The following is a 26,521-nucleotide window of genomic DNA, read 5'->3' as shown; positions in this document are numbered from 1 at the left end:
TCAAGCAAGCGTGGACAGCGCTCGAAGAAGCCGGCCGTCTTCGCCAACTTCAGCCGTCCTGCGAGCTACGCCATCCAGCGACGTATCCTTTTTAAAGCAAGCTAGTTCTTATGAACTTCACAAAAGAGTACGCGCGTCTTTTTAAAGATGCCTCGCTCCACTTGCGCCTCATGCCGCGCCCCTCTCAGCACCGGAGACCGCCACGCCATCTGCGCTCTCTGCCTGGGACTGGGGCATGCAGAGCTCCCTCGCTGAAGGCGGATGCGATCTCTGCGAGGAGCTTCGATGTCGACTCCTGCGGGCTCGACTCGAAGCACTCAGGACCGAAGCCGCCGCCGCCTTCCATTCAGCCGCAGCAGTAAAAGCGCCGCTCTCAAAGGCTGCCGGAACCAGTGGTAGAAGCGATTGCCTCGCCGGAGCCCCTCCCTCGAGCATCGCCTTCACCCTCCCCGCCCACTCGGACGCCAGCAGTTGCCGCCGAGCGGCTGCTCTGCTGCCATCTCGGACTAAGAAGCGGAGGATAAGGGCTGTTCCATCATGGCTTCGACAGCGAGGAGTGGTCAGGCTCACACGCTCCTCCTCGCCCAGGAATCCAGCAGGACCCGCGCCGAGTCGAAGGGGAACTAACGCGCTCCTCACACAGGTTGTCGACCGCCTCGGGCTCGAGTGGTCACCGCCCCTGAACAGGCTCCCAACAGACTCCACGCCGCACCTTTGCCCGCCCTCGCGAGATGGCGGTCTAAGCTGGTGCTCCCGCCTAAGGCCTGCAGAACTACTTCCGCCTGTGTTGGCCGCGCCTACACCGCCGCCGGCCAAGCCGCATCTGCTCTGCATTCCATGGCCGTCTTACAGACAGAGGCTGTTCCAGATCTGACTAGCCGACTTGGGAGAAGCTGAACGCACTACGCCACGCTCTCTCTGTCCGGTCTCTTCGGTTCCGCGGTGAGTGGCATTGTTGACCGCTCGAAGCCCAAGCCATGAATCTCTTTCTGCCTCGTCGCGCTAGCTCCTCTGCAGGCCGCCCACGTGACCAGCCTCCTGCACGAGCCTCTTCACAGCGCCCAGCTCAACAAGCCAGACTTCTCAGCGCCGACAGGGCGGCCGCCTCGATCAGGCTCAGACAGCCGCCTCCTGCGGGCCTCGCCTAAGATTGTACTGAAACCTGAGCAACCGAAGTCCTCCTAGCGTTGTTGAGAAAACGACGGCTCAGTCCCGCCATGGCCGGACCACCGTCAAAGCTTCGCCCCTGTCAGTCCCCTTCTCTCAGGCTACTGCAGTGGTGGATTCAGCAGCCAACAAGCCGGTGATACTACCCGCTTGCTCTGCACTCAAACGCCGCTTTCACGGCGACCCAAAGAAATCTTGTAAAGAGTAAACATGCCTTATGTGTAGAAATTGTGCCCACAATCCAGTGTTCACCCCTACACACAAGCATTACACATCCCGTGTCCCTATCAGAGCACACTCACATAAGCGGTTACGACCCGCTCGAGTGTTAGAGTTAATAAACGCGCCCACGAGCCCGCAGCGCGCCCTCCTCTGCCCGCTCTGTCACACAGCCAGCTGTATGTAAGTCCTGTACGCCCCCTGTCAGTCCTCTTCTCTCAGGCTACTGCAGTGGTGGATTCAGCAGCCAACAAGCCGGTGATATTACCCGCTTGCCTGCACTCAAACGCCGCTTCCACGGCGACCCAAAATAAAGCCTTATGTGTAGAAAATGTGCCCACGATTCAGTGCTCACCCCTACACACAAGCATTACACGCCCCGTGTCCCTATCAGAGCACACTCACATAAAGCGGTTACGACCCGCCGAGTGTTAGGGTTAATAAACGCACCCACCTAATCCGTGCGCGCGCTCCATTCTCTGGCCGCTCTGTCACATGACCAGCCTTATGTGTAGAAAATGTGCCCACAATCTAGTGTTCAGCTCTACACACAAGCATTACACGCTCCGTGTCCCCATCAGAGCACACTCAAAAGCCGTTACTGAACCACTCGAGTGTTAGAGTCAATAAATGCGCCACGAATACGCGGCGCTACCATTCTCTGCCCGCTCTGTCACACGGCCAGCAAACACTTCTCTGTATGTAAGTCCCGTGCTCGTGGCTATGCTTGCGCGATCACTTAACAGACGTGACTCTTTCCCCATTCACCTCAATCGGAAGTCACTCACAGAACAGCCTGTCCATGCTGTCTCGCGAGCAGTCCAGCATAAGCACAGTAAGCCGCCACACATTCTGTTCAGCTGCTGTGTGCGGCAATCAGAGCGATTTGGCCATTCACCCTCTAACATTACGCTTCAAAGCGTGGGAAGATATTCCAGGGATATCCGAATGGGTGTTAAGCACAATAAAACAGGGCTATTTGCTACAGTTCGATCGCCGTCCTCCTTGCTTCAGAGCTGGCTCGAAACTACTTTGAACACGGAAGCAGCGTGCATGCTTCGCTCAGAAATAGCAAACCTTCTGTGCAAAAGGGCCATAGAGAGTGCCGCCTCCCTGAGCTGAAGTCGGGGTTTTACAGCCGTTATTTTCTTGTCCCCAAGAAAGACGGCGGCCTCAGACCAATATTAGATCTCAGGGTTTTGAACAAAGCGCTTGCAAAAAGACCGCTCAAAATGCTTACAACCAGCAAACTCCTCGCGCATGTGCGCCAGGGGACTGGTTTATTTCTCTCGATCTGAAAAATGCATACTTTCAGATTCAGATAAATCCCCGTCACAGGCCATTCTTGAGATTCGCCTCGACGGCCAGGTTTATCAATACACCGCCCTTCCGCTCAGCTCTGTCCTTAGCACCTCGTACTTTCACGAAGCGCATGGACGTGGCGCCGCACACCTCGCGGAGTCAGGGTTTGCGAATTCTGAACTATTTGGACGATTGGCTGATTTTGGCACAATCACATACGGAGCTTCTGTCTCACAGGACAGTTCTCCTCAGTCATCTGAACAGTTTGGGCCTTGCAGTCAATTGGACCAAGAGCTCACTACAGCCCAGTCAGGCAATTTCCTTCCTTGGAATAGAACTAGACTCAGTGACAATGACGGCTCGCTTATCTACACAGCTGCGCCGTGTGCAGCGTACTCAGCCGCTCATTTCAGATGAACAGCCTCACACCTCTGAAGAAATTTCAGAGAGTGCTAGGCTACATGGCCTCAGCCGCAGCAGTACTTCAGCTGGGTTTACTGCACATGCTCCGCTTCAGCATTGGCTAAACACCCGCGCCTCGCCGGGCTTGGGCCACAGGCCGCCAGCCCATCAAGGTGACTCAGACCTGTATTTCAGCTCTGCAGCCCTGGACAGTGGCCGAATGGTATCAGCGGGAGTGACAATGGGAGCTGTATCTCGCCGAAAGTCATCTCGACAGACGCGCCCAACACGGGTTGGGGCGCGGTCCGCGAGGGCTCTCCAGTTTTCGCCTATGGTCAGTTCAGGAAAAGCTCCTTCACATAAATTGTCTGGAAATGATAGCGGTCAAGTATGCGCTCGGCGCTTTCTCCCGGTCATTCAGGGTCACCACGCCCTGGTCCGCTCGACAACAGATCTGTGGTATCCTACCTAAACCGCCAGGGCGGTGTCAGATCCAGGAACCTCTTCCATCTGATGAAACGCATAGAGTTGGTCCCAGTGCCACCTGCGCCGCTGAGGGCGACGCGACGTGCCAGGCCACCTGAACGACGGCCCGGACAGACTGTCCAGAGACAATATTCCCCAGGGAATGGTCCCTGCACGCCAAACAGTCCAGACGTTATGGCACCTATTCGGCAGAGCGGAGATAGACCTCTTTGCGCCCAAAGAGAACTCTCACTGCCCAATATTTTTCTCGAAGCGAGGACGCGCTGGCCCAGGACTGGCCCAGACGCCCGCTTTACGCCTTCCCTCCCGCCTCGCTATTGCCACAGGTAATGCAGAGGATCAGGGAACGCGCCACTCGGTGCTCCTCATAGCCCCGCGTTGGGAGAATCAGACATGGTTCCCGGAGCTTACGCAGCTGTCACTGACAGCGCGTGGCCCATCCCAGTGAGAGCAGATTTCCTCTCTCAAGCTCGCGGCACAATTTGTCATCCCCACCCAGAGCTGGGCGCTGCATGCGTGGGTGATCAACGACTACCCGTCGCTCTGCCAGAAGGAGTAATAAACACCATCATACACGCTAGAGCCCCTTCCACGAGAAGACTCTATGCGTCAAAATGGTCTGTGTTCTCAAAATGGTGCACCGACCGAGACCTGGACCCGCGGACATGTGGGGTGTCGTCGCTGCTCAGTATTTCTACAAGAGCTGCTGGATAAGGGCAGATCCCCATCCACGCTCAAAGTGTATGTGGCGGCCGTTGCGGCGTTCAGCTGAACCCCTGCACGACCAGTCATGGGGTAAAAACGAGCTGGTCATCCGCTTCCTCAGGGGAGCTAGAAGGATGAACCCCCGCGCCTCCATCGGTTCCTATCTGGGATCTTTCTATAGTTCTCGAAACTATGAAAGCCCCCTTTCGAACCACTTCAATCCGTGGATTTGAAATACCTTTCACTCAAAACCGTTTTTCTGACTGCCCTGTCATCAGTCAAACGTGTGGGAGACCTTCACGCACTGTCTGTCAGCGCTGCGTGTCTTGAGTTTGGACCAAGTGACTCCAAGGTCATTTTAAAGCCTAGACACGGCTATGTTCCCAAGGTGATCGGTACTCCTTTCAGAGCACAGGTCATTTCCCTATCGGCGCTGCCAGCACCCGTTAGCGAACACGACGCCAATCTCCTTTGCCCGGTCAGAGCACTGAGATTGTATACTGCGCTCCGCCGCTTTCAGACGCTCTGAGCAGCTGTTTCGTCTCGAGGGCGCACCAAAGGTCTCGCCGCCTCGAAACAGACACTGTCTAGATGGATAGTGGACGCTATTGCTGCTGCATACGCGTCAAAAGACCTGCCATGCCCGTTGGGCATTAGGGCTCACTCCACTAGAGGCATGGCATCCTCGTGGGCATGGTCCAGCGGGATTTCCATTCACGACATATGTGTGGCAGCGGGATGGACTTCCCCCTCCATCTTTGTCAGATTTTACAATATGGAAGTGCCTGCTCTGCAGGCAAAACTACTAGCGGTTTAATACACTACAGCTCCCCTGGTGAGCTGCACTGATGGGACACATTCCACACAGACCGGCACCGCCGCTCTGTCGTTCCCTTCCCACTATGTGCTTATGTATTACACAATCAATGACCCGCATTCTTGCCGGCCAAATATTATTTCCCCACTCATAAGGGCTCCCACGGGTCCCCCTTAATTCCCTGGGGCTCATACAGTGGATGCTTGGCGCGACGGCGTTGACAATGGGTTCCCGTGAGCGTAAGCTAGCTTACGCAATACGAGAGAACCTCTCGTAAGAGAACGTACCGGTTACCTAACGTAACCTCGGTTCTCTCTAGATGAGGGAACGAGTATTGCGTAGCCGGCCGTGCTCGCGCCACGAGCGACTTTTCGCTTCAGTCAATGAAAACCAGGGTTCCAGCCTACGAACTACGCTTATATGCACTCTAGTCACGCCCATTTTGGAGGCTTTGTTGCAGTGAGCGCGCGGACGCCTCTCATTGGATGTGAGTTCGCCCAAGCTCGTCTATAGGCTGCAGCAGTTGCCGCAGAGCAACCTATGAGCTCGCTAGCTAGCCCGCTCAAGGTCTGCAGCTGCCGCACTGCGTTGACAATGGATACAAAAATTAAGGATAATTTTTTGGCTTCAATATCTCAGAAAAGATGAATCTTTCCCGTAGCGTAAGCTAGCTTACGCAATACTCGTTCCCTCATCTAGAGAGAACCGAGGTTACGTTAGGTAACCGATACGATTTTTTGGATTGGTGCGCTGGTTAGTCCAGTTATGAACAAGTTATTCAGTCACATGACTTCTTTGATACGCATCTTGTATTCCTAATAAATTCAATGAATTTATTTGCTAAATTCTTTTCCATCATAGTTTATACGCATTTCTTCTTATCAAATAAAAAAAAATCCACCTCAAGCGAGCATATACGTTTTTATGTGCATTTTAGGGATTTTATTTGCATTTTGGTGGTTCCATCCAGTAATTTTTATGCACTTTTCACCAACCAGACACACTATGTGGCCAAAAGTTTATCGACACCCCCTTTAAATAATGTTTAGCCATTCAAGATGAGTGGAAGATGTTATAGCAGCAAAGAGTGGGATTAATCCCTATGGTTTTGACATTCAAAAAGCACATATGAAAGTCGGTGTTCAGTTGTCAACAAACTTTTGGACAAAATGTGAAAACTTAAAAATCAAACCATGCTCATGGTACCTTATTCCATAGAAACAATGAATGTAGTTCCAGATGGCTCGTTTGAGATCAGGGCTGTGTGGGAAAGGGAGGGAGGCCACGTTGCGGAAGCGTTCATCTAACAAGTGTCCTATATCGGAGTAGAGCCTGTTCACCAGAGAGAAGCCGTGATCCTCCCACGAATAGTCCTGCATGTGTAAAATAACAAAAACACTGTTCCAACCACCAACTCAACCAAACTGTTTTGGGGATTTTTAATTAAAGGAGGGACATACGATTCTGATTCAAATAAAATCTTATAGAGAGGGCACTTGAATTATATGGACATTTATGAGGACTTGCCAGCAGCTCAAAGTTTCCTTTTAAGGTTTCAAGAGTAAAGTCAAGTGCTGACAGTCTTAAGGGAGTGCGCAAGCCATAATTCTAACCCTTAGTGGCCCATTTGGTAGGTGACACCCAATGCAGAGTGTCCGTCCCCACCTGCACCCGGAATACTTGGAAATGGTCCTCCTCCCGTCTGGCAAATTCTTGGTAGCCGAATTCCGGATCTGTGACAAAGCGGGAGGGGTCTGCTGAGCACATCATCTCCTCCTCGTCCTCCACATCTAAAATGGGTTTGCATTCAAGAAAGAGTGGTGTTACGAAAGATATATAATATAGAAAAGACTCTTGGGTAAAAATAACTCTGAACATTCACATACAAAATTACACTTCATGTTTACAACAACATTGGGAATGACACACTGGCTTAAAACCTATGTCATACCTGCTTGTGGGAGTGTCTGTGAATGGAGTCGATCTCCTTTTCGTTCCTTCTCCTCCTGTGTTTTTTGCATTTGTTCTCGATGGGAAGCAAGCTCACAGCTAGAGTCCAGGGACTTTAAAAAAAAATAAACGGAGCACCATTATATAGGTTCATTATAGACTTTTGATTTTTGCACTTCCATAAATTACAATTTTATGATTATTTTATATCTATGCAAGTTTACCATCAGATGATATCTATTTCTTTGTTTATTACAAGATAAATTAGTACTATATTCATACAAATAAATACTAAACATGTTGATTTTCTGTGCAACAATGGTGAATTATCAGTATCCCATATGCTTGTACACATATAACTGTTGTTTGTTGAGGTTGTTTCAGTGATTGACTTGATTTACATTTGACATTGAAATTTGATGAAGCAGCAATGTGGAAGTAAACTATAGTAAGTACAACACGTATGAATTAGCGATTGTCATATGGGTGTACTACTGAAATTATGCAAGTTGAGCATCTATTTAGTATAATAAATACATTTATATAAGTGCCTGAGAAAATGTGTCAAATTCCAATGCATTAAAATCTGCTTTTTTCCCCTTTTCTATTTAATTTTCTTTTCTTCCAATTTGGAATGCCCAATTCCCACTAATTAGTAGGTCCTCGTGGTGGCATGGATACTCGCCTCAATCCAGGTGGTGGAGGACAAGTCTCAGTTGCCTCCGCTTCTGAGACCGTCAATCCGTGCATCTCATCACGTGGCTCGTCGAGCATGACACTGCAGAGACTCTGCATGTAGAGGCTTGTGCGCGATCCATGCACAACTTACCACACACCCCACTGAGAGCAAGAACCACTAATCTCGACCACGAGGACGTTAACCCATGTGACTCTACACTCCCTGGCCACTGGGCCAATTTGATTGCTTAGGAGAAATGGCCAGAGTCAATGAGCACACCATGGATTCAAACTCGCGACTCCAGGTGTGGTAGTCCGCATCAAAACTCGCTGAGCTACCCAGGACCCCTTAAAATCTGCTTTTAAATCCAAACCTTAACCAAGAGTCAAACAAATATCCTTTGACAACTGAATCTGCAGGTGAGTGATCATCCATACCCTTCGCCGTTGTGTCTTCTCTGTTGGACCAGCGGGGGCTGATGAAAAGGCTGTGTTGCCATTGGCAGCATCACAGAGACAGTAGCCAGGGGGCGTGCCGTGAGGCACTCTGGGAGAGGGAGTGCTGTCGGAGTCAGAACCAGAACCAAAAACGAAACTGCAAAGAGAATGACAGTGGGCCAGCAGAACAACTGCCTGAACCAATTCGGCCATAGACAAGCAATGCTCTCCTGTCTTGAGTAGAGCCTGAAACACATGAAAGAGCAACGATACAACACTATTTATATTCAAGGCATTAAACAAAAAGTGCTTTAGCCCAACACATGAAAACAGTTGTGATCAACAGATGGTAGGCATGTATTTTAGAACGTTATCTGCTAGAAAAACAACTAACTAGAGCAAATAAACCTAACATTATATAATACAATTGTATTATGTTTGTTTTAGCAGAGGAATACGTTTCAGTGATATACGAGAGCTTATGGGACACTAACTTTCTCATGTAATGAGTGGTTAAGGTAAACTTGACTCCTTTAGTTTCATTTCAATTACCTGTATATGTGAGCGTGCCGTGAGCCAAGGTTGATGGGCCAGGACCTTATTGATATGGTCAAGGTGCCGTAGACGTGGGGGCACAGCCTCTAGCCCTTGAAGCCATAAGGGGTCACCGCCCACACGCAGGAACTGAGCAGAGTGCAGAGAAACCAAGTACCTACAGTGATGCCGCGCTGCAGCCTGAAACACAAACACAAAGACCTTTATCTACCTAAGAAAATTCTGTGCTCTCGTTCAAAAATCTTTAAGACCCCATATGGTAAAATTTGACCATGAAATGGAAATTTGTAGCTTTTAATCCAATCTGTTTGGCTTTGAGGTAATCTTTATGCTGGCATACTCAACTTAGTGATTACAATATACAAGCACAAGCGCGCGCACGCACGCACACACAAAAATGACTCATCTTGCACTCCAATTTCTTTTGTCCCTTTACCTACTAACCACCTGCCTCTTACTCTTACAAGAAAATCATATATATTGGGAAGAAAACTGTGCTCAAAGCCATTCATTTGGTCTTTAAAGTCTGCTTCAAATAGCATAACAATTTTAACATTATTTGCCCGTTATTGTACAAAACATGTAAATAGGACCCATCTATACTTACCATGATGGCAATGTAGTGACGGTATTTCAGGGGCAATGGGCCATCCATATAAAGGATGTAGTGCTGGGTACGCAGGAAACTCTCCAGGTACTGTGGGTGAGAGGCCATCTGCTGAGACACCGTATCCAGACGCCCTCTGTTGGCCAGAGCCTTCATACACAACAGGGAAGCACGTTCTTTCTCAGAGTTCACCATCATCTGTTAGGGGGAGAACAGTGTGATGAGAATTGTTTCCTTACAAAAAGGAGATAAATATGGCAAACAAAACCAATAAACCACACCAAAGATATAGAATCTCTTTTTTCATTTATTTGATGCATATTTTTTATCTTTTAAAACCCTGCTATTCAACTATTATGATTTAAAAACACCACCACAATACAAATTTTCAAGGTGATGACATCACAATGCTGTATTTTCCCTAAATCTGTTCTGCTGTGGTTGCAAAAAAGTACATTACTGAAACACTCCTGTCTATTGCATTAGTGTCTGTGAATCTCAAAGAAGCCATCTTAAAATAACAGATGTACGAATGCTAGCAGCATTCCTCAAATCATTTCCCAACAAAAACAGAAAAAGGAAAGGCCTCTGACGGAGACTTTTGGCATGTCGTGGGCCAATAATAGACATTCTATACAAAGAGCAGGTCACAGCAGTTTTGACCTCCTTCAGTATACTGACTAGACAGATGTCTGTTGACCTGATTCTCCCACTTTCACACCTCAAGAGGCTTTAAATACATCCCAATTATAAAAACGGCAACCAACCTCAGACACAGCTTGGGAGTTGTCGCTAAATCGTCCTCATTTAGCAAAAGAAGTATATTTTAGACTATTAGACACCTTGTGGAAGGAAATAGGTGTAAATTTGACATTTCTGAAGCCCTCGTTTAATCTGTCTTGAGATGAGACATATGCTGATTCATACTTTTGTGCCTGTAAATGCTGACTGTGAAGGCCAAGCGAGGACTTGAGGATGTGCCCTTGCCCTGCTTTGTGTCTGACTGTGGGATTATGGAAATCCTGCCCACTCCCCTGCTGTTTCTGACAACATCACTCAAAACACACAGACTCACAGAGAAAGAGCAGTGGCACGAGAAGGGCCAGAACCCACTTTGATTATTTTACCAGCTTCATTGAGGTGTGTGTGTGTGTGTGTGTGTGTGTGTGTGTGTGTGTGTGTGTGTCTGTCTGTATATATGTGTATATATGTGTATGTATATATATATATATATATATATATATATATATATATCTCTGGAAAATATTAAACTGCTAAATTATCAGTTTCTCTGGATTTACCATGTATAGGTATGTGTTTGAGTAAAATGAATATTTTTGTTTTATTCTATAACTACTGACAAAATTTCTCCCAAATAACAATATTGTCATTTAGAGCATTTATTTACAGAAAATGACAACTGGTCAAAATAACAAAAAGGATTTTTTTTTTCATATTCATTTTTTAACAATTCAGTGCTAATGTTTTTACTTAGGAAGAGTGCAGAAATCAATATTTGGTGGAATAACCCTGATTTTCAAATCACAGCTTTCATGCGTCTTGGCATGCTCTCTACCAGTCTTTCACATTGCTGTTGGGTGACTTTATGCCACTCCTGGCACAAAAATTCAAGCAGCTCAGCTTTGATTGATGGCTTGTGATCATCCATTGTCCTCTTGATCACATTCCAGAGGTTTTCAATGGGGTTCAGGTCTGGAGAGCTTCTTCCACACCTTGATTGATCTGGCCGTGTGGCATGGAGCATTGTCCTGCTGGAAAAAATAATCTTCAGAGTTGGGGAACATTGCCAGAGCAGAAGGAAGCATGTTTTCTTCCAGCATAACCTTGTTCGTGGCTTGATTCATCCGTCCATCACAAAGACGAATCTGCCCGATTCCATGCTTGCTGAAGCACCCCCAGATCATCAACGACCCTCCACCAAATCTCACAGTGTGCGAGACTCTGTGGCTTGAAGGCCTCTCTAGGTCTCCAGGTCTCTGTCTAACCATTAGACGATCAGGTGGAGGATCGGTGATAGTTAATAACTATAACTATTTTTATGCATGGCCATGTATTAAGAAACTATATATTAGTAATGGTGACCAGTAACTAACTCTAAAATATACACTTTCTATTAAATATTCGTATTAATTTTAATCTAAAATCTTGAAGTTGATTGAAAAGTGTTAGGCTAATTTGTGACATTGATAGCTGCGTTATGTTTCCGCATAAGACGCAGCTGTCTTGTCATTCAAAGAGTCGAGGTTTGCAAACCAATGTGCAAGCAAAACATACAAAGTATTGTGAGCTTATATCAACTACCCAAAATTGTATATCAACTACCCAAAATTAATATATCAACTACCCAAAATTGAAACAGATGGAGTAAAGAAAGCGAGATCTCTCTGCTTTACTTATGTAGGACATCATAAACATCCCACCAGACAGGTTCCTCCAGTATACCTGCATAAATGTGTATGAACTTAAACCTTAAGCAAATATTTGTTTCTTAACACAATTTAATGGGCATATCCATTCAATGGACAATTTTTCAACTAAATGGAGCATGGAGTGGATTTTAACATGTACTGTGTCAATACACTGAGGTGCAGACAGTGGTTTGTGCTCTTTTTGGAAAACGAGTCAGGCTAACCTATGTTTTTAAGGTTTTTAAATGTCTGAAACTCAACATTTAATATTAAGACCATTCAAATCACACTGCAGCTAGTCGACGGCTTGTTTTAAGAGGCAGTGTGATATTGGCAATAGATGTGTGATGAAATAAGAACAAAGACACCGATCCACTCTCTTCTATCAAGGAAAAAATATCCGTGTCAGGCTGACATTGATAGCTGCGTTATGTTTCCGCATAAGACGCAGCTGTCTTGTCATTCAAAGAGTCGAGGTTTGCAAACCAATGTGCAAGCAAAACATACAAAGTATTGTGAGCTTAAATGACAGAAACCTAGAAAGTAAGGCATTTTGAAATACACCTAGGATCTATGGCATGTAGGCTAGATATTTTTAAACAAAATCCATAGACATTATTTGGATATCAGGTGTATTTTGATATTGAAGGCTATGGTAAAAAACTTGAAAGATTTTCATGATGTTCGGTTTCATTAACGCTTCTCGAACGAGCATTCTTCCACCAATGCGGACAGGAAACCATGCTAAAATACTCTGACAGCATTTCAGGTGCTACAATTCAGCAACATCACTACTGAATCAACAGAGCTAAACATACAGCACGACCAGTATAGTCCAATTCCCGAAGGAATAACCCTTTTGAAGCCATACCACAAAACCGACTTAAAGCAGATTTCTGTATTAATGACTCTAAAGCCCTGTATACATAAAGAAACTTTAATCGCTTGATGTCATTATCGCTAGTCTCTGAACTGTGAAGTCGCCATTGGGCGTTCCTAATTCTGTCACTCTAATGTTCTTGGTGGATTGTACGTCTGGTCATGTCTTTTGAAAATATACAGTCAGATCCATAAATATTGGGCCATCAACACAATTCTAATCTTTTTGGCTCTATACACCACCACAATGGATTTGAAATGAAACGAACAAGATGTGCTTTAACTGCAGACTTTCAGCTTTAATTTGAGGGTATTTACATCCAAATCAGGTGAACAGTGTAGGAATTACAACAGTTTGTATATGTGCCTCCCACTTTTTAAGGGACCAAAAGTAATAGGACAGATTAACAATCATAAATCAAACTTTCACTTTTTAATACTTGGTTGCAAATCCTTTGCAGTCAATTACAGCCTGAAGTCTGCGTAAGAAGCGTTTGTCTTCACTCTACAGATGCTATCATATGCAAGGCTCAACCTGGCCAAGAATGAACCCCTTGTGATCCCAGCCAGCCCTTCTGTTGACCACAACCTCACCTATTCATCTTGGTTCAACAACACTAACACCAACCAGGACTGCCCGGAAGCTGAGAGTGGTGGTAGATGACCAGCTTATCTTTACTGCCCACATCTCATCAACCGCCCGGTCTTGCAGATGCACATTTTACAACATCAGGAAAATCAAACTATTTACTCTATGAATATGCTGCACTGCTCCTGGTACAAGCTTTGGTCATTTCAAGACTGGACTACTATAAATCTCTGTTGGCCAGCCTCCCAGCTAACACAATTAAGCCGCTGCAGATGGTCCAGAATGCAGCAGCGTGTCTGGTCTTCAATCAGCCAAAGAGGGCTCATCCTCCTCTTGATTTCACTCCACTGATTACCTGAAGCTGCCCGCACTAAATTCAAGGATCTGGCTTTCAGGACAGCCAATGAAACAGCACCTTCTTTCTTCAGTTCACTTCTCCAAGTCCCAACTCGCTCTCTGTGGTCAATGAATGAGGGGCCACTGGTTGTCTTGTCGCAAAGAAGCACAAAATCATGATCATTCACGTTCTCTGTTCCTCTATGGTGGAATGAGCTTCCACCCTCCACATGATCCGCATGAAACCATCTCAGTATTCGAGAACCAGCTGAAAACACAAATTCTGCAAGCACTTAACTGATCCACACAAATCATTTATTTTGTCATGTGCCGTGTGGTGATGGTGGTGTGGCCGAGCAATGTCTGTGGAGAGCAAGGCCGAGAGAGAGAGTATGGTAAGGATTGACACCTGTGAGAAATCACCTCTAACAGCTGTTTGGTTTGCAGTGAGAGCGGAGAGGGATTTAAACAGGCAATCAAGACCGCTGGAGGGGAGAACACGCAGCAGCGTGCGTGTTCATGTGTGTGGTCATTGTGTTGAAGCTGAGATGCATTCTTTAAATTTGTGTGAGAAATAAAGACACACAATAGAATGTTATTGAAATCACGCTTGAGGTTAGCTTTAAAGTTAGAGTCCTATCAACCTTGTCGGCAAGCATACTGCTGTTCTCTACTAATACAGCATCTAGTCAACAAATGAATTACAAAACGAAACAAAATTAAGCTAAATATTATTTAATAAAGACAGAGAAATACCCAAGTGGCATTCTGTGAGGGAATTGTCTGTTGGAGGCTGATCTGTAAATATTGATTGATAAAACCAAGAAAAGATTGCAGATTTTATTATAGATTTTTTACTGATAGTTATAGAGGTCAACCGATATATTGGCTTTGCCTGTTAATCGTCACGATAACAGATTTCTGGAACTCGGTTATCTGCAAAAATCCACACTGATTTCCCTGTTGCTTCCAGTGCTGAAGCGGAGGGAAAGTGTACTTCACTGATGCCTTGTGGTGTTTGTTTTGACATGTGAGACTACACTCTGTATGGATCAGAACAAGGTATATATACAGTACACACAGTCATATCATTCATTATATAGTCATTAATTTGTTGACTAGATGCTGCATTAGTATAGAACAGCAGTATGTTTGCCGACAAGGCTGAGAGGACGCTAACATTAAAGCTAACCTTAAGTGGTTAGAACAATGTGATAAAAATACACACAAGTCCTACCCAAATGTTTAAATGTCAAGATTGTTACCATATATTTGCATTAGTTTATATCCAGCTGGTCACGTTTATGCATTCGTTAGCCAGCTAAGTTGCATATTTAAAGCTACTGACATGAGAAAGCAAATTAATATCTTCATGCAGCCAAGAGAAACGTATAAACAAATCAGAAACACATCTGATTTCAATAAAAAATGATCCTCTAATACATCCTCTACTGTAATACGATCACTTCAGATCTATCACGTTCTTGAATACTCTACATACAACTGTATTGAATAAAAAACAATGTGGTATTTCACTGTTATTATGAAGATTGAGTCTGGAGTAGTAGGAATTAGTGTTGTCAAAAATACCGGTACTCCGGTACCAAGTTGGTACTCAAAAAAAAAATTATTTACGATACCAGAATTTCTGGAAGTACCGGGTACCGAGTCTACCCGGTACCCATGCAGAGTCGGGAACATTCGAACGCTCACAACAAGAAAAAAAAAAAAAAAAGACGACAAGCAAAGCTGCTGCAGAGTCTCAACTGAATCTTGTCTAAAAGAAAAGTGGAAAAAGCCAGGTTTGGAAATTCATATGTTAGGGAAACATCATAGATCAGCAAAAACATATTTGTAAACGCTGCTTTCGCAATTTTCTGACGAAAGGAGGAAACGCATCAAACTTATTAAAGCACATGAAAGACAGACACCCGGATTTATTCAAGCAACTAAAGCAGGTGAGTTTAAAAGCATATTATCATTTGCATTAGGGCTCAAATGTTTATTCGACATTATCGACATCGTCAAATACAAAATTGACGAGAAAAATGTTCGTTGTTGAATAGCTGATCTCATTTAACGTAACATGAAATCACATTAAACTGTAACGATGACATGCGAGAGCAGCACTGCAGTTCACGCCTGATGGAGGAAGAATTACACAGATCATCAGTATTAGGGAATTATATATAAAAATAAATAAATACATTTTTTTTTTTTTAAAGTACATTCATAAACGTACTGTTGTGGAATAAGCAGAGCCGGAGCTCTTTAATGGAAACATGCGTTACATCTTAAATGCAGTAAAATGTAATGCGTTATAGCTTTATTAAAGTTCAAAATGTACAGAAGCAGCTCATCATCCCTCGAGCGCGGACGCTTAATGCAGCTAGATTAGAACTTATTTAATCATAACATATCTATCTATCTATCTATATATGCATTTCTTGTCATGAAGAAAAATGGCCAAATTCAGCTTTATTAATAAGAGAGCACTTTGCACATTAGTTTGGAAATAGTTTTTTATTAATTCTATTGTATGCTTGTTTATTTAGGTTTTGTTTTTTAGTACTTGGTAAAAACTTAATTGAAAGTTGCAAAAGTTGAAGCAAATCTTACATAGGTTTTCAAAAATACTTTAAGCATACATTGTCGTCATAATTAAAAAATAACATATTTAAATTAAAGTGATGCTCAATGGCATATTTTTGTTCTTAGTTCTGCTGCTAATGTTTTGTAAATTTTATAATTAAAAGAGCGTTGTTTAGTAACCTGTTTTTGTGTTTTGCTTTGGTACCGAAAATGGTAGCGAGTACCGTGAAATTTCACTGGTATTGGTACAGTGACAACACTAGTAGGAATCAGAGCAAGTGTAACACCATGTGAACTGTCTATTGAAGTGTTTCCCCCCACCCCTCATTTTACTTTTGATTTAACATTTTAGAATATGTGCCGACTAAACATTTTTATTTCACAATTTTATATATTAGTTGAAAATTAAATGCTCTTTTTTTAACAGCCAGGATAGGAATATTCTTTGCAATAATATAACGGTGCTGAATGTATTTATTGCACCCTTTTGTGGACCAAGGAAACAATGTCAATTTAAATATCAGCTGACTTTAAAATTTGAATATTAATTAATATATATTAATATTTATTTCATTTTAAAAAGTACAATACATTTTCACGGATCAGTCAGTACTGTTTATTTTTGTAATAAAGTTCAGCACAGAGTGTCATTTTTCATTCAGTATAAAATTTAAAAACTATCGGTTATTGGCAGGCTGCCCAACTTAGTTATTGATAAAATCCACTATCAGGCGACCTCTAAATAGTTATTCTCCTGTACGCATAAAGAGCTTTTTCTGATATCTCAATAACTTGATAATTAATGATGTGTTTTAATCTTTCCAATCACCAACATAACACTTTTTAAAATAGCAAGCAGAAAAGATCAAATTAATTACTCTTTGCCATCTACAGACTGACCACTTTATAAATGAATAGAGAGCCTCATTCCAGCTAACATTAACTTTCCTTCATTGAACAGAATACACTTCCATCAGTCTTTCACTTTTGCGATCCTTCAGTAATTTTAATTTCATTGATATTTGGCTAAATGTTACTTTCTTTACACCTGTCGCCTTAACCCCAACTAGGCTTGATGACGCACTAGCATGACACTAAAAACAGATTGCCTTAAAAGGTTGCCTCAGATAATTATTGGTTATTAATGCATAAGGAGGCAAATTTAATTCAGCCTTTACATTTGATATTTTGGGCGGAAGCAATTGATGTTGCATCCTTTGACAATTATTTTTGATTGGTCAGTTTACTGAGCGGAGCTTCGATGCGGTCAACCTCCTCTAGCTTTATATGCAGTGATTGAAACTCGCCTGGGCTACTGCATATGAAAGAAAAATACATAATATATTTTTCACAATATATGTATTATATGTGGTCGACAATATATCGGTTTTACGATTAATCGGTGCCGATAATTGCTTTTTGGAACTATCTGTTATCAGCAAAGATATGTGCCAAAAGTTGCTGATAGTAGACTTGCCACAGTATACAGTGTTACCGGTTATATTCTGTACATAAGACGACACCGGTACGAAATGTTATACAGGTAAAATGGGTAAACGTTATGAAAGAAATGTACTTAATGACAAGGGTTCCTATATCAATAGCCAAACAAATAGAATTGCCAACCTAAAGTTGGCTAACAAGTTTTGTTATATTATCATTAACATGTTCGAAGACATTTATTTTTAATGCTATAATTGTAGCAAATTAGTCAAATACTATAAATGGATGAGCCCAATTTTAAACGGAGCAAACGTGGCAAAAAATATGTGTATTTGCACAACAAGCACCGGCGGTGAATGAAGTGACCCCCCCCACAAAATCACTGCTCACATTTGAAATCAAGCTGCTTTGTATTATTGTGTAGATAGGCTATTGAGCAACGAAAATTACACCATAGCACCACTGCGTGTCCAACCAATGGTATTACCGGTACAACCGGTTTTGAACTCGGATATGCGGTATGAAAATTATGACATCGTGGCAAGTCTAGCCGATAATTGTTTTTAAAATATTCTTTGTATTCCTCTTTGGCTGATGCAGTTAGAATGGCTTATTCTACAGTTTAACAGCGGCCACTAAAGGTGAAATAAAAACAATCATGTGGGGAATTGCTATATTGATATCTTTAATCACTGACAATATTCATAAATATCTTTGTATACTTTGAAATTGTAATTTATAACAAAGCTAAGTTGTTGTCATTTTAAAATAAGAGTCCCTTGTGCATTTCAAATTTATCACAGTTCGGTTTGCATCACGGTTTTGGTACAGTTCGTTATTTGTTCAAGAGATTTGCGCTCACAAATCACCATGGTTTTACTATAACCATAATTTAACCATGGTATTTGTAGTAAAATCATAGTAACCACAAAATTAACATGGTTACGGTCAAGGTTACAATACTATAGTAAATCAGGATTACTATATGGAAACTACAGTATTACTGTTTTAAAACAATGGTTAATTGTATCAAAACTATGATTACTGCCAAGAAATCAATGGTGACAGCAGTCATTATTACTTCAGTCATAGCTACTACAATATTACTATAGTAAAACCATGGTTACTGTATGGCTTCTACAGTATTACTGAATAAAACCATGGTTAATTTTCATTAGTGTCCTTAACACATTTTTTCCCCCTTAATTACAAACTCAACATTTAACTTAATACCTGCATTTCTGCAACATGATCAACATAAAGTGCATTTCATACTCAACTCAACATTCGGAAGCTGTATTTCACTATAGAATGAACAATCTTGCTGTTATAATGTATGCTGGGAGGGATGTTGTAACGCAACACGAGTGTTTTAATCCTACCGGTACGTAGAATTCCCACATCTTAATCAACGAAGAAGGGCAACATAACTTTTGCAATGCACACCAAGCACTTTAGATATTGTTATATGTGTCCGAACTAGAACTGAGTTCCTTAAAGACAGAAGGGATTGTGTCTGTGTGCAGTTTTGGGCTCACCTGCGGCTCTGTGTGTGCGGCGTGCACTATCGATCCTCGGGTGATGTCAGCGTAAATACATAATCAAACATCGATACATTACCAGTATACAGCACTTGCGTCAAACAATGTATGCAAACAGTGCCTGTTTTGTACAGGTTTTATTACCATAGCTGTTGTGACTGACTGCAAATAGAAAAAGTTCTCCGGCTCTTTTTTCAGCTTGCCGTTTTGCAGAAGCATGCAGAAATGTGATGTCATCAACTGATTTAACACACTTAGTTAATAGTACAGATTCTCTCTGTAGAAAGCTCACCCACGTGAAACAGGCAGTGTGTGTCTATGGAGCCATACAGGCGCATTAGCAGAGGTTATAACGGTGTATGTCTATTTGGCACTTTATTTTCTTTGCCAAAGTGTATGATCCAGATGTGTCAAACTTGATGAACAGTGGTACAAATGCTTACCGAACCGTGGGTGGCGAACCATATGGTTCGTTTTTTTACCGAGAACCATTATACCCTAATACGTATTGTTATTGAATTAAATATGTGAATTTACATATGTACATGAGATATGCATTTACATTATTGCACATTGGGGAGTACTGAGGCAGTTTAATTGTTCATGTGGAAAATGGCCTGAGGGTAAAAACTGTACTTTTGCCTGGATGTCCTGGCACAGAGTTAAAAACTGTAGCGCAAGCCCGAGGGCAACAGTTCAAACAGGGAGTGTGGGGTCCAGAGTAATTCTACCTGCACGTTATGCACCAAATCTTATCAGTTATTAATTATTATTGTGATTCTGGTTGAACAATAAACTGCATGTGGGATTTTATTCATTTTGGAATCTTGTAAACTCTACACCTGGGTTTCAATCGAAATGTTCACATTTTTCAAGCGCATTTCTAAAAATTTGACTAAATAAATTACGAATTGTTGCACGTTTCCATTTACTAAGTCATGTGCACTATCTTGAGGGAGCCTGCCTCTTGATGGAGTAGCTAAATGACATCCTTGCTTCAGGGACATTTTTTTTGCAGGATTGAAGCTACTGTACCTTGTTTTAGTAAATGCTGCATGGATATGCACAGAATAAGTATAACATCTGTTATAATGAGGGCTGATATGGATGCGATGCCCATATGCCACCAGTCTTTGCACGCCCGCACTCAAAACTGTTCTGGCAGATTGTGAGGACCCACTTAAAAGACTAGCAGTGGCTTAAACCCTTCCAAATGCCAAGGTCTATGCATGAAGTTTTGTGTGCCAAGGTGGGGCCTTTCGTTCACAACAAGCTATCGCACACTCATAACATGTGCACGGATGGTCAAACACATCATTGTTATGTGAATAAACTGTTTACATCACATTTTAACTATTGTGAAACTTTAGAAAATCCACCTCCTCAGACCATAAAACTTGTTGGATTGAAACAGCTCATGTCTGTGCCTGTCATAGCAAGGAAAGACTATGATTTTTTTTTTAATTCTATAAATCAAATTTTAAAAACTATCGGCGATTAAACAGTTATCTGCATTTTCCACCACATTCGTTATTGGTATCTGTAAAATCAGCTATTGTCAACCTCTAATGTGTATCAGAATTATGCAGATTAGTAGTTAAATTGACTGAAATTTACCAATTTATTTTTTTGGTTTTGTTTATTTTTAATACATTATATATTATTGAGGAGGCTCAACCATCCTTGCCTTGTAAATGCTCAGCCGTGGACGTATATTAGGCACTGGCAAAACTTTATTTTGTGATTTGATTAACTTCAAATCCATTTCACCTTGTTAGCCTTTCAGCAGGTAATGACACTTTTTCCATGGGCAGACCGCTATGTCATATTTCTGTGATGCAAACAGAGAGCAGCTGATGTGAGATCAGGCAGTAAAATAAAGCACAAATTCACTCAAAAAAGTTATTCACAAGATCCAAATTAATTTTAAATGACAGGGCAAGCAGGAAAGCTGTCCTGAATATGCTGCATGTGTCTCATGTCAGCAGAGGGAGCGCCCCGCCCCTTGCAGCTCCCTGTATCACCCATGTCAGAATACACCCCTGTTTGAATCAAATTTAACACGGCCTGGCCCCCACAGAATTGAGTTATACAAATGCAGGCATTTCATCCTCACACATGTTCTTGACGTGCACATCCACAGTTTTTGTTTCCACATTAGTCTCATGTTGTTTAACAGTGATGTATCTTCTTCTAGTGCTTCTTTGTGACAACAATGGCTTAACTGTGAAGTTGCCACCTTGTGGACCCACTAATATGTGCAAATAATTCCAGGCATATGCGTGGTTAGAAAAATCGGGTCCCACACTTTCAGTGCTTGAGCACTCTGCTGATGATTAAATTTGCGCCACAAGTCCTGCACGCAGATGCTCAGCATTCGCATCTGACCGAAGTATACTTTGGGCTTAAGACTAAAGGGAAAATATAGTCAATCAATGTCATGTAGTATATTAGCAAAGGCTACAAGTCAAATAGGTATAGGTCATTTATACAGTACTAATATGTTATGGTCAGTCTTTAAACAACAGATCAAATATTATTCTCCAGTGGGACTAGTACGGGTGCACTTTCCCTTGTAAACAGATCATATGTCTCAAGAGTCCGTTAGCAATGCCCAAAACTACTCCTGCAGAAAAACAGGCAAACATAAATACAGAAAAATTCAACATTCAATCTTTGTTCAATACAAGGAGTAAAGTTCACGTGGCACGTATTGACAGCCACGCACAAAACGTGAAAATCGTAAGGGAAGTCAGTCTCCACTAAGAGAAAATATTGCAATTAACAACTAATGAAATTTCATAGGGAAATTAGAGACTAATGCAAGTCATATAAGACCGTTAGACACACACACACACACACACACACACACACACACACACACACACACACACACACACACACACACACACACACACACACACACACACACACACACACACACACACACACACACACACACACACACACACACACACACACACACACACACACACACACACACACACACACACACAAGGTCTACAGAATTGTATTTTGCATTTTTTAAACAAATCTATGAAGCACAAAGGATGTTGGTTTGTTGTTTGACTGTTCGTTATAAGGTGTAGAAAACAAGTTAATAAATTACAGTAGCACAGACCATAGTCATTTTCAACAGTGTATGGTTATTTTGAAACTCTGGCAATTTTCTGTCAATACAGGATGCCTCATCAGCACCCATAACATGCACCGACAGGTCTTTACCAACAGTCAACACGAAACAGGAAGTCAGTCTCACATCCTCTTGGTGAGTCCCTCTAAAATTCAGCTGAAATTTAATTTATTGGGTAAACATGCCACTTTAAATTTTTTTGACAATCTTGACACCTGTTTCTTTGAACAATAACCGCATCTCTGGCCTCTACTTAATTCATACTTAAATTAAACTGACTTCAGATTGACATGCAGTATGTTAATATACTATATAAAGCAGCATTATTGGGTGATGTTAAAGATAAAGAGTATGATGATGTGCCTTTCCATGAACAAACAAAACAGTGTTTGCATTTATTTGCATCTTCTTTAGCATTGAGATTTGAATGACTTCATGGTTTCTAGCTGGTCAGAAAGCTCTTTTTTTGACAGCAGATTGAGGAAAAGTGGCCCCCGAGTGAAGTGCTGAACAAATTGTCATCATACACCCAACCAAAAGTTCTAAGAAATCACACATGGGGGGGCAGACAAATATAAGCAAACTGCTAGTCTCTTGTCATTTGAAGACAGTCTAAACATGAGGCACTGAGTGGTTGGGGGATTCAGTTCAGGGACTGAATCCAGAATAAGACCAAGACTCGATATTCAATCTGCATTCTGGGAATGCCTAGAGGTGTCTATCCTTGACAAGCCCAAATGTCCATCCCCTACTACACAAACCCATCTCTCTCCCGCTCTACAAAGGGAACACTATTTCAGCTTGCCAACCTGGTAGCCAGGAAGAACAAAACAGCCAGCTGCACCTCACTGGGGGTTGGACTGAAACAAGTCCGGCAGCAAACACACACAAACACGCCACACACTTAAATACGTCTGAAGACTGATTAGCCTGGAAGTAAATGGGGCCAATCCGTAAACTAAAATTAGAGGTAGAACGATATATCGGTTTTACAGTTTCATTGGTGCTAATAGTTGCTTTTTGGAACTATTGGTTTTCTGCAAAAATCAATGCTGATAGTTTCCGAAAGTTCCTCTGAAAATCATACCTCATATAGACTTATTGGGATGGAGTCAAGTCTCCATCATTTCAAAATAGTCTCTGGTGTATTTCAGACATATTTTGAATGAAAAATCCCACGTTATGCAACCAATCTTCTTTTTTCTGATTATTACTGTGATTTTTGTTGAAAAATAAACTACATCTGGGATTTTATATATATTTTGGACTCTGGCCTCAATGTCTGTGCCAACTAAGAAAATGTTGTAACATTCTAGAATCTATTTTAAAAACTTTCATCTGATTAATTCGTTATTGGCCTTTTCCACTACCGATAGCTAAGGGTGTTGGCAAAATCCACTATCGGTCGACGTCTAGATAAAGGTGTAAATAATATACATGTTAACATGATTGTAACATTATTGCCAATTTTACAACCGTGTTGCCATGATGATGTAATGTAAACAAACCCTAAAATGACAATTTAAACAACTTCACAGCTCAAATAATACACAAGTTTTAACAGAAGAATTAAAGTAAGTGCTTTTAAAAAATGATATGCTTCACATTTCTGAATTTTAACCCTCCAGAAATGGGCCCCAATCACTTCCATTGTAAGTGCTTCACTGTAACTTCAATTTTTGCTTTTTTTTAAAGAAAAAGAGGGATGAGTCGAAATAATTTTTAGTGGTAATCAACATTATGCCACAAATGCTGTTGATTGAGCTTAACTTGTGTTGAATGCGTAATGTTGTTTAAGAACATATCCCCCTTACTCCCTTTACATAAGCTTGACTAACTGACTTGTACTGGATTACAAAATCCTTAGACCCATTCTGCAACACCACTCTGACAAGGTATGCCTAATGTCAAGACAGGTATTCAAAAACATTCGTTCTGTTGTCATCCTTGTTCTAAGGACTGGTTAAAGACATTAGAGGAGCTTAGTTTGGACAAAATACCATGCCATTGCATTCTTTACCTATAGATATTTCAATAAAGAATATATCTAACAAAAGGACTAAACGTTGCTGAGGAAAAGGGATGCTTATGTTGTTACCTATCCATGTACAAGCCTGGGGGATTTTTCGTGGGCAGGCAAATGAGAGCATATTTCTGAGAAATGTTTATTTGATACATTCCTCTTTTGTTCTCCTGAATGCGGAGCAACACTGTCCCATCAGCGGCCCCTTCAGGTTGGTGAAGGTACAACAGGCGAATGAGAAGAAAAACAACTTTGATTGGCATCACATCACACACAAACGGAAGAAAGAGAAGCAGTCGAGACCAAGTAGCTAACCGTAAAATAATGTTAATAAATGGAAAATCGTCGCTTAAAGTTATAAATACAGTCGTATCACATCATATGGTTGCATCTATCACAGTGCTTTTGTGTGTACAGTGACAATGTGTACGACAGCGCCACAATTAAACGACATATTTACCACAAGAAAATCAGAGAAGAAATCAGAATTAAAAAGGAGTATATAAAGGAAAATGACTCCAATTAGTTAAATAAATACGATACTATTTCGATCCTACGCATGATCAATGCATATGAATCAGTATTATGTACGCACAAAATTAAAGATTCATCTGACAAAGGGCTATTGCGTTTATCAGATGTGACGGATAGTGACAGACCCACAAAACTTCATTTCAGCGTGCAAGTATATATACGAGACAAGCTTCAAGATTGAGCTCTTGGTATGGATCATAAATTAAATCCATATTAATGCTTTGCAATCCCACTGTCTGCAGTGACTAAACTGAAATGATAAACGTCTCCAGCATTAGATTTTTCAAATGCATACCTTTACAAGTGGATAATATGATGGTTGTAATGTGACAATGTGAAACAATAGGTATCTGAACCCAGCTGAAGTAGGAACTGAGAATATACACGGACAATAGGCTTACAAACCTTATTTTACTATTTGTTTTAAATGCAATGTATTTGCACAGCTTTTCGTTGCACACAAAGTGCGAAATGAGATGAGCAAAACACGATAGCGGTTTAGTGTTATGAGAGTTAAAGACTGGCTTTCGTTACAGATGAATTCAGACAATAAAAGCTGATAAACGTCGCAAAAGTCCCCAAGTCTAAATCAAGTTAAATATAATTTTAAACGGAGTAGAAATCACTAACAATAGCTTTACGTCAGGTAAAAAAAATAAATAAAAAAAATAAGAGAGCAATGAATTGGCTTTTGTGATAATAATTAAGCCATAATCCATTGGTCGAAAAGTAGATACCAAAATGACAACATTGAAAGATAAATAAGAATCTTAAAATGGGATGTTTCAGCAAATATATTTGAATCATGAGGTTCACGTATGCTTGAAAATTACTTATGGCGACGAGTCTCTTTCAAAGAGAGACTCTTGTCATGTAGTCAAAGCTGACAAGGGTTACAGACACAAATAAATATATATATATATGTGCGTTTTAAACATAAATTAATGAATGGATGAATGAATGCAACTGAAAAGAGTTACGATGTTTCTTTTCTAACTGTCAACTTTGAAACTTCCCCGCGAGCTCAACAGTCTAGATACGGTTACAGTTTACTCTGAAAAATGCGCAGATAATTTCTTCAACTTGGAGTTAGTTGTTACCTGGTTTTGGACAAACTGGCACTGTGTTCCAAGGCGATATTCCATGTTTTTCGTGCAGATGATCATTTTCCTCCCTGTTAGTGCATGAATACAGCTCCGCTGGCTGTCTCGGTCCTTCTCACCAACTCGCTAACAAAGGCCAAGCCGCTATTAGGTCTACATGTCCAGGCATTCAGCTGCATTGTCACTGGGTGAAAAAGCATTTGACTGACATACCCACAGTTGAACGCTTCCAATCAGAGAGCTAGAAGTTGGGATCTATAGAGAAGCGGCCAATCACCTTCCAGAATTGGACCATGTGAGCCAATGTGTGGTGTCATGTGGTGGAAAAGTACCTGTCTGTTAACCACGTTAAGCCCTCCCACTTGCATGACGCAAAGCATCTGACAAACTGATTAGAATATCACAATGTCTGTACGAGGATACAAGTTTGATTTGAATAAAGTATTTGACCGTGACAGGTTTGTTTGATGGAGTATTAAAGTAGAAGCCGGATATGTAGCTACTACCATCGAGGTCTTTTGGAATAAAATGTCTAAAAATTTCCTTCATACAGTGTCCCTGAGCAACCACTG

General features: G+C 41.9%; 1 protein-coding gene across 1 annotated transcript in view; it reads right to left on the bottom strand.

Moving 5' to 3' along the window:
* sesn4 (sestrin 4) overlaps positions 1-26,110 on the bottom strand; it is a 31,137-nt gene extending 5,027 nt beyond the window's left edge. The window contains exons 1-7 of the mRNA XM_052150248.1: positions 25,947-26,110; positions 9,327-9,524; positions 8,717-8,899; positions 8,165-8,410; positions 7,050-7,161; positions 6,764-6,888; positions 6,305-6,471 (exon numbers count right to left, since the gene is read on the bottom strand). Of these exons, the coding sequence (XP_052006208.1) occupies positions 6,305-6,471; positions 6,764-6,888; positions 7,050-7,161; positions 8,165-8,410; positions 8,717-8,899; positions 9,327-9,524; positions 25,947-26,012 (1,097 nt within the window). The 5' untranslated portion in view covers positions 26,013-26,110. The remainder of the gene's footprint in view (positions 1-6,304; positions 6,472-6,763; positions 6,889-7,049; positions 7,162-8,164; positions 8,411-8,716; positions 8,900-9,326; positions 9,525-25,946) is intronic.
* Between the last annotated feature and the right edge of the window lie 411 nt (positions 26,111-26,521).

This window comes from Xyrauchen texanus, chromosome 19, assembly GCF_025860055.1.
Source record: "Xyrauchen texanus isolate HMW12.3.18 chromosome 19, RBS_HiC_50CHRs, whole genome shotgun sequence".
NCBI lineage: Eukaryota > Metazoa > Chordata > Actinopteri > Cypriniformes > Catostomidae > Xyrauchen > Xyrauchen texanus.
This window is presented reverse-complemented; position numbering and strand designations above follow the sequence as displayed.